This window comes from Hetaerina americana, unplaced genomic scaffold (assembly GCF_022747635.1).
Source record: "Hetaerina americana unplaced genomic scaffold, ioHetAmer1.1.p SCAF_2, whole genome shotgun sequence".
Lineage (NCBI taxonomy): Eukaryota > Metazoa > Arthropoda > Insecta > Odonata > Calopterygidae > Hetaerina > Hetaerina americana.
In genome coordinates this window covers 2132501-2142141 of record NW_027286763.1, presented here as the reverse complement: position 1 = coordinate 2142141, position 9641 = coordinate 2132501, and the positions used below count along the sequence as shown (strand labels likewise).

Sequence of the window (9641 nt, the reverse complement as noted above, 5' to 3'; positions counted from 1 at the left end):
CAAGGGTGAAATTGCTGTGCTGTACAGGAAGTTGAAAGTACTGCCAGGAAGTAAGAAGGGAAAATCTGAGCAAATTCACAAAGATACATCAGCAAAATTATTGCGTCAGGAGAAATTCAAGATATATAGAAACACTACTAGGATATCTATATCATAACGACATTAGACCAGTATACTTAGACATAGAAAGGGAATATGATGTAGGGGGATAGCCTGGGCCCTTGCATTCTTGATTGCAAGATAGAAATGACATTCAGGTAATTGAAATCAAATAAGACCATTGGCAAAATCCAAAGAAACTGCGGGAGATGCCGCAACAGTAACTTTTAACTGAGTCATCCGCTAATGTGCATTTCAATGCAACAATTTCAGAGTGTAACAATCATTCGCCTTGACTGGGATTCGATGCCTCGAAAGGTTAAGTGGCTAAAGCACTCAACCAGATATTGAGGGATCTGGGTTCGAATCCCAGTCAAGGCAAATGATTTTTACACTCTGAAATTGTTGCATTGGAAGACCATTGGGGTAGATAACATTTTCACAGAACTTCTAAAGGGTTAATGAAAATTCGGAAGGAAGTTTTTATGGACTAATTCATAGTATTTATGAGGGAGGTATTTGGCAGAAGATTTCATAAGGTCAATGTTTTATCCCATCCAAAAATAATGGAAAGGCATACATGTGATGACTATAGAACAATCATTGCACAGTTTAAGTGGTACAAAGAATCAACAACAGGAGGATGGAGAGCAGGGCAAATAATTAATTAGGGGATGATAAGTTTGGTTTAAGGAAGGGAAGAGGTACGTATGTTGCTATTGCAGTAATGAGGGCACTAATAGAGATGGACATAGAATACAATCACGTATTTTGTAGATTTCAAAAAGGCATTAGATAAAGTGAATTGGGAAAAACTAATGAATACATTGCAGAAAAGAGTAGACTGGAGGGAGAGGAGACTAATCCGCAACCTGTGCATGTATCAGACTGCTCAGGTGCAAGTGGGGGGCTGGTGATGGACGGTGTCAGGAAGAGATATAAGGCAGGGTTGTCCATTGTCACCGGTGCTGTTCAACGCATATGTGGAAGAAATAATTAGAGACATGGGAAGAGCTGGAGGTAGGAATGAAAGTGGGCGGGGATTTCATAAAATCAGTCAGGTTTGCTGATGACCAAGCTATGATTTGTCAATCAGCCAAGGGGCTGCAAGCATTGCAGAGTACATTAGGAAGTCAGTGTGATAGGTATGTTATGAGAACCAAAGTGTAGAAAAACTCAGGTAACACAGTTTTTGAGGAAGGGAAAACCAAAGTTAACAAGAAAATAGAAGGCCATAAACCAAAGCAGGTGGAAGTTGGACTGTATAGCCAGTGCTTTGTAACAAAATGGTCAAAGTACTGAGGGACATAAGTAGAATTGTATTGGGCAAAGAAAATTTCACCAGTAGCAGGGAAATGATGACTGGGACATTAAGTATGTCACAAAAGACAACGATTAGAATTGGATATGGAGCATGGTCATTGAAGCAGGGTGATTGGCACAGGATGGAGGCTTTTAAATGTCGGTATGGAGGAGGAGAAGTGGACAGAAAGGAAAACGAGCAAGGAAGTAGTAGGCTTGGTAATGGAGGAGACGGGATTGTTGTCATATAAAGAAAACAGGAAAGACGCACTTGGGAGCACTTTGATTGGCAATGGGATGTTGACTGTTATCAAGGGAGAATGCTAGGCAAGCAAGGAAGCTGTAAGAAAAGAGTAGACATGTTGGGCAAAATGAAGGGAGGAAGTAAGTTAGTGGAATCGAAGGTTTTAATGTGGTGACAGCTTACCAATAAAAATAATTTTAAGAACAGTAGACATGATCAGTATAACGAAAGGAGTTACTGGGTACTTCAAAGTTTTTTAAGCTACATTGTATTAATTTTATGATGCATTGTAATTATCATTTTAACCACTGCAAATTTTTTTTCTCGCTGAATTTCTACGCCAACATGTATGACTGAATATTCTCAAAAGCCAATCAATGAAAGTCGGGAGTATCCCATTTTGGTTAAAAAGTCACCAGTTATGGAAGAATTCTCTTCTGTACAGACAAATGTGTATCATTTTTGAGACTTTTCATCTCTGTAATTACATTCTCATAAAATCAGGTTTCGAAGGCATTTGGGACACCATGACTTCAAAAAGTGAAGTGGACGATTCGAGAGTGAAACGACGACTTGGGAAAGTCTGATATTGCCAACCTTGTCAGAGTCTTGTCAGAATACTTGAGTCGACGGAAAATGGAATTTTGACAAAAGTGGACATGTATCCCTGGGAATCAAAAGGAGTCAAACTTTATCTTTGGTGGTCCTTTCAATGAGTTAGGGTGGCCTACTACTATATCATGTTTCAGCATTAGGCTGTGCAAATCTCACACAATTACATTAAGCAATTTAATTGGTACAAATTCAGTATGTATATATATATATATATATATATATAAATTATCCCGGAACATAATTCACATTTTGCCTCATTACGATCTGCACCTCATAGTATAAATTAAGCTAGGCCACCTTGGAATTTCTGAACTGAATAAAATCATATTCATTTGTCCTGCATGGCATGTGTCACCATTTTTGTAGCAGCTACTAATGCCTACAACAGTTGCTTCACTCCTCTTGTCACGTATGTACAACTAGTTTGTTTCAAGAGTTTTAGATAAAACAAAGTTCAATCCTGGACCTAAATCATATGAAGCACTGCAAAGAAATTAATAAAAATAAAAAGTTGGTTTTGTGTTGATAAGAAAGAAGTGTGGCTCGGTGGCCACTTCAAATGTAGGCTATCAATGATTTACTAACACAACAATTTCAAGATTTTATTAAACTTCAAAATTTACACGCAATCATACATCATTGAGTACATTTCATTTTGTAGAGAAATTAAATACTTATCATTTGAAGTTAAGATCACATTGTAATATGTGTACATGGATGATGTTAACAGTCCACCAACATATAAAATAAGTCCAACCTTCTTAGGTTACTTTTTATCAAGACATGGGAAATTTACACTCTGGCCACTTTTCAACAGGCCAGAAAGAACAGTTAAAATAGTTATTTCATGATGAAAGAATCCATTTCATCCGAATCACTGTCATCATCTCCACTCATCATGTCATAATAATCTTGGACTTTAATTTTTCTCGGAATGATTTCTGAAATAAAATTTTTTTTATGCATAACAACTTTTCCCTCAGTAATATCACTCAATTATTTTTGCAGAATACTACACTGAACAAAGAAACCAGGAATGGAAATAACATGTTTATTAATGCATAAAACCTCAAATATAATAGTGCAAGTGAAAATGGTCAAAAGGCATAGAACTAGTCAGTATTATCCAAATAACTAGAACTGTATGGCATGTGTTTCACCTTGCTCGGTGCTATTTTTGAACATTTAAAGCAAACAATTTTGAATTTCAGATTGACATTGTTTTCCGAGAGCGAGTCATAAGAGATAAAAGAAAAAATGAATTTGAGTGAATAATATGACTTCACTTCAACCCAAAGTCAGAATTACTTGGGAAAGCTTCTGTGTCATTGGCTGACAAACCAGTACACACTGTTTGCAATAGTTGCTGAGTTAAATTAATAATAATAATAATGCTTTATTGCTTGCAAAGTGGTCAGAAGATATAGAATTTGTCGGTATTGGACTTATTAATTACATAGACAATTGAAAAAATACAAATAAAAATTAGGAATAGTAACACACATTGAAAAGGAGATAATGAATAATATCAAAAATACTGAACGCTGAAGATTTAAATTTAAAATCCATCATTTAATAATTCGTCTACATTAAAATAATTCGTTTTGTAACAGTTTACGCACTTTCGAAAGGTAGGAAGGGAAATTATGGATTTTTTAATGGAAAATTAGGGAAGCACGAATAGTGAGGACATCACATAGAACATGTTCGGTTTTCACTAATTATAAGAATATTCTCTGCGCTGCAAGTCATGTAATTATGGAACGCAGTATTTACTGAAACAGTGAAGAATTTTAATTTAAGAAGACAGCAGTGTAGGATATTTACATACAAGGAAGAGGAAGGATTTTCAGATGCTCAAATAACGGCCTACCCAGAAATCCAATGAATAACCCAAAAATGACTTGAATCTATTTTTGTGTGCAAAGAATGCTCTCGATGTGGCCCATGCATTACCCCAGAAGGCTACACCATATGAGTGAATATTGGAATAGACTCGGCATTAACAGATACGCTGAAAATTTCTAAGGTACAGCTAGACCTCATTATTAAGTCATTTAAAGACCACGCAGCTAATTAGCATTCTATAGTATATATGAGGAAATTAAGTACTTTAATTATACTATGTCCACATCTGGTTAAATTTACGTGTACTGTGTGGCCATTCGACTAAATGAATTGCCTAGGCATGCTGATGAATGGCCGAATTGTTGAGACCTAGAACTATTTATAATTTTCTTCGATGAAATGATAAGTTTTCCCTATCACAGTAAGGAAGCAGATGATTACTAGCGCTTTAAGGCCTAAAATGGCTAGATGCAATGAATAATGAGAATGCAGACCAATAACTAAAACAAATTACAAAGGAGAGCGGAATCCAGAACAAGAGACTAGTACACATACGAATGTCCATATGAGAATTGGTCGAAATTTACAAATATATATACATTCCAGTAACTTTATAATGTTTAGCAGAGCATTCCAGAGCACAAGCCTGATTCAAAACAATTAGTAGATGATTCGTGAATATCGCTCCTCGTGCATTCGCTTCATTGATTCCTCGAGATATGAATTTGAAATAAGGAAAACGTTACGGTTAGTGTTACCTTTTAAGAAGTCAAGTCTCTTATTCGTTTGTACAACTTCAGCGAGATGTTTGTAATCAATAAACTCGGCTTTGCCTTCTACTTGCTTGAGGGCTTGCCGGGATAGGTGTTGAATAAAGAGTTCCTGAAAGGTATACAAGTACAAGAAAATTAGAAGGATATGAGCTACTAACAGGAAAGACAACTCATAAGATACTTACTGTAGCTTTCGTAACCAACAAAAGAGAATCTTGACCAATGTTCTCTACATTTGGTGAACTTTTCATAATCGTCCTAATCCTACTTGATGGTAAACTTAATTCACGACTTTTCGCATTACCGCTCAGATTGGCCGCCATTTCTAATAAATGAAAAGCAAGTCATAAAAAGTTATTTGATCCAAATGAATTAAATAATTCTTTCTTTAAATATTTAATCAATTGATAATTTATATTTTATTTTTTAATTTATAAAAACAAAAACAAGTACATAGATTGTACCGTGCCAAATCTCAAGTAATAGAACTGCCAGGATTGTTCACTTTCAGTCGGTTCGTTCCCAGCGCTGGCAGGTTGGGGTCAAGAAAATTTCATTTCGGCAATTTCGGTGAGTTGAAGTAATATACCGTCTATAAATGTTGCCTATTTCTTTCGATATCTGTATATTTGGGCATTCTATTTTTGCTTGAATGGAAAACTTATTTTATAAATATTACAAATCCACATGTTTTTCACATGGAACACTTGCCAATGTGGCTATCGATGTCCACCTGATGTTGATTTCGTTTACTTCAGCAAAGTTATTTTTAATTTAGGAATTTTTGGTGAGTGTGCCCCAGAATGACATCTCCTTTGGCCGAAGAAACAATCTGGCTCAACAAGAATATTTGTGAAGAGGCGGAACGCCTGTATTACGAATCACAAGCCAAGGTAATTCAATAATTGAATCATTTTTTTCGGCATTTATATTTTAACATGATGTTCTTCTGTAAACATTGACGTATTTTTCCAAGCTGCTAATGAAAAACGGAATAATTCCCTATCCCACGACTTACTGTTTGCCTGTACTTGAGCAGTTACCGTGTATTCAAATGCCTAAAGTAACGCAGAAGATGGATAAAAAAAATAAAAAACAGGATATCATTATCCCAGCCCCGGAAATATTGAGTACGCTTCCAGATACTTTGCCTCTCTCTCCTCCCCTTACACCTAAAAAAGATGATCCTCTACCTCCAAAAGGCAAAGATGCCAAAGATATGAAAAATGAAGCCGACAAAGAAGTGATAAAGAAGAAGAAAAAGAAAGACAAGTCTAAGAAAAAGTTAGTCGACGAAGTCGTTGAGAAAACAAACGTGAGTCATCAAAGTGGTCTGTCATAACGATTGTTTTATGTAATTAGCAATGATTTGACCCCTGTGATGCTGTCTGCATTCTTGGCGTTAGATTGAATGGATATTATCGCTGCACGGTTTCCAAGTTAAGCATACTCAGTGCTCACACATTGTATTTTGAGTTTATACTTATGCTTGCGTCTTCTTGTATGAAGTATTTTTGAGTTCCGGCGAAGTTGTCGTAGTTCTAATCTAACTGCATTGTTATAGTTCTTAAGTTTCCACCAGAAAGTTCTTCCAAAGATTATTTTTGCATGTCTTCCCTTATTTCACCTAATTACTGTATATATAACCTTGCATTCAATTTCTATATCCATTTACTCCACAAGGGAATGTTGTATGTTTTTTCTGTATACTTGATGTTCACCTCATTGTTTCCTGCTGTTATTCCTTCCTTAGCCAATGGATTTTGTTATTAATAGTACTCTACTATTTAAAGTAGGTTTTGGATGGACACCCAGATTAATGACTTGACAAAAATTGCTTATCGCCATATTTAGTCGTTTATATTCTCTTTAGTGAAGGAAACAACTGTATTTCTATAAGAATGTATGGGAGATGCTACCAAGAGACCCCTAAATGCCATGCAGACAAAATTGAAACTCCTAAATATTAACTGGTGGTTGTGGAAAATCTTATTGTTATTAATGAAGCACACCATTTTGATTCTTCAAATACAATCTGATCCAAGTAAGTCGGGTTCATATAACCCATGTGCTTGAATTTGACTGTAGCCTTCTGATTAATACATGGTAAAAGATCGAATAGCACGAGAAAAGAAGTAGATTATCTGCACAATGATCCCCGTAAGGGCGGCAAAGGGTGTCAGGTCACCCGGTCATGCTTGCACAGTCCCAATCATTAATACAAATATTAGTTTGATTGTACACAATTCAAAAAGTTAATCACACAAATTATTTTAATGGATATATTAAATTTTGTGACTTATGTTATTTAAGTGATTGTAATGAAGTGAGTTGCAATTTTTAAAATATGCTTTAAGGTTCTGTTTTAAGTTCACATTTAAAGGAGGTTTTGAAAAAACTCATCCTACCCCAGCAGCAATAGTATATTTATGTATACAATTGTTTTTGGCACCTTGCTGGAGTCTAATTTAGTCTTATTAATCATTCCATTGCTTAGTCACGTTAAAACGTACACATTCATTTCTAACCTGTGCATTCTAGATTATTTCAGCTGAAGATTACTCTAATTTTTATCAATGTGTTTTTACTCTGGGAGTTATCATGACCTGCCTTCCTCAAGGATGGTCCCACTAGTGGCTCAGTTTTATCAATATGTATGTTAGAAGGCATTGGAAAAAATATTTCATGCGATAAACCATGTGAAGAATGGGTAAGTCCACTTAGTATTGTTATATACGATACAGAGATCAAGTGTGAAGATATCAGTGAACATTTCAAAGGTTTACATAATATGCTGCCAAAGTCCTCTCTGGGGTTGCTATTCCTGTCTCCACATTTTGTCTGAGGTTTCCTTCCTCACTCATTCAATGAATAATTTACCAAACACTTTCATTTATATACTCAGAAGACTAAAGAAGCACTGTAACCAACCTGAATGTTGGTTTGAAAGGTGAGGATAGAGCTTACATGGAGCTAAACCCCACAGCAAATTAAATTTACAATTGAGGTTCTTTTTCCCGAACGTCCTCTAGTTTCCCAGCAAGATCTGCTCCCTTAAAAACATGGCTTGAATGAAGCTGAGGATGCCATGAGGCATCACTTGGAGGCGAACCGAGGACTTAGTCAGTTGGCCATTTTTCTGCCCATTGAGCCATCATCTCCCATGAAGAGGCTAATAGCGTTATAATTCTTGCATACTATCTTGCTTACATTACCTTTATATTCTTCTGTGCTAATTGCGTTCTTGTAATCATTTTGGTTCAGCAAAGTGTGGAAACAAAATGAACAGTGCACATATTTTAGTCATAAGTAATTTGCATCCCGACAACATATTGCTTTACTCAATGCATGTATCATTTATACGTACAAAGCCATTTCATTTTTCAAAATTCCTACAACCAAGACTATTGTATTTTACTTATCAACTTCCCCAGAATCATTTTCACCTTTGCATGTAGCTTACGTTATTTAAAATATCTCTACATGTATTCCTTTCAGCATTCTTTTTATTCTTCTTAAGTGCATCCCTGAAAATGTCACCTTCTATAATTTGCCCTCTCCTTGCATCGCCCTTTTTGTCCCATTTTGAAAATAGCTAGATATTCCTTTTGAAATAATTCTGCATTTTCCACATCTGTCTTTTGTATTTTTTCCTCATTCTTTTTCATTTTACCATAACTTTTCTTCTTGTTAACTTAAAATAAAAAGACTTCCCATAGCTTCCATTGCCCATAGCTGCTATCGTCTTCTTCTTTGCCTCTTTTTGGTACTCACAGAATCTTGTGAAGTGCAGCCAGGGACGTGAGAATGAAAGGAGGCACCTCCTTTCATTCTCACGTCCCACCCTCGTATGTAAAATGTCGGCACATTCAAAAGTCATTCCTTACATACATCCCCTATATTAATTCGCTCTTCCATTTGTGGTTGTTTCTGTGCAAGTGTCGCCTTTCCTTTTAAGTATACATTAATGATGCATTCTTACATTTTGTCTTTTAGCTTTTCAAATTTTACTTATCTAGCTCTAATCTTCTTTGCCTCCCAGTTTTTCTCCAGATCTGGTTTGAGCCAACCATATAATGGCATCGCATTCAGCAACTATCATTACCCTCATGTTCTTTACTGGCACTCATACCCTCGTCATATTCAACAAAATCAATCATGCTCTTAAAATCAACCTGGTGCTATACGTACAAATGAATTGATTGATGCCTAAACCACATATTTGCGACTACTTTTCCAGTTCACGCACTTGAGAAGTTTTCACCAAAGCTATTTACTTGGGGTTACTAAAAGCCTTGAGAACTTTTGTGGAGGTATACCATCCCAACCATTCTCCTAACATGTAGTGCTATTCTTTCCACCGGAGTCACAGTCGTTCAACTTGTCGGTTTTACTTGGAGCTTGTCCTCCGTTTCACTGTTGCCGTCATTTGGCCCCAACTAATAATATTTCAACATTGGTAATGTCAAATTTCATATTATCCTAAAGCAGCCTATGATAAACTAACTCATATTTAACTCTTTAACTCGTGACTTTAATTACATGCATCCGATAGCCTTCATGTCATTCTAAATCTAGTCTATACTCTGACTGCAATACATTCTCTCACGAAGACTTAACAATTCTATGCAATTATCATCATTTTCAACCTTCGTTTATGAGTTTAAGTGATGGTTTCTCTTATCTGACGGACATCTGTTGAGTGACATTACATGAGGATTGGGATGGTTGGGTGGCTAATGTGCTTTCTTCCCACCTAG

General features: G+C 36.0%; 1 protein-coding gene across 5 annotated transcripts in view; it reads left to right on the top strand.

Annotated features, from left to right (window-relative positions):
- The first annotated feature begins 5375 nt into the window (after nucleotides 1-5375).
- Nucleotides 5376-9641, top strand: part of LOC139687745 (elongation factor 1-delta-like) — a 36732-nt gene continuing 32466 nt past the window's right edge. For 2 of the 5 annotated variants that reach the window (XM_071585016.1, XM_071585014.1), the window contains exons 1-3: nucleotides 5376-5451; nucleotides 5660-5774; nucleotides 5858-6196. In XM_071585016.1, coding sequence (XP_071441117.1) covers nucleotides 5685-5774; nucleotides 5858-6196 — 429 coding nt within the window. In that variant the 5' untranslated portion in view covers nucleotides 5376-5451; nucleotides 5660-5684. The remainder of the gene's footprint in view (nucleotides 5452-5659; nucleotides 5775-5857; nucleotides 6197-9641) is intronic. The other 3 variants (XM_071585018.1, XM_071585017.1, XM_071585015.1) reach the window with 2 other exon arrangements.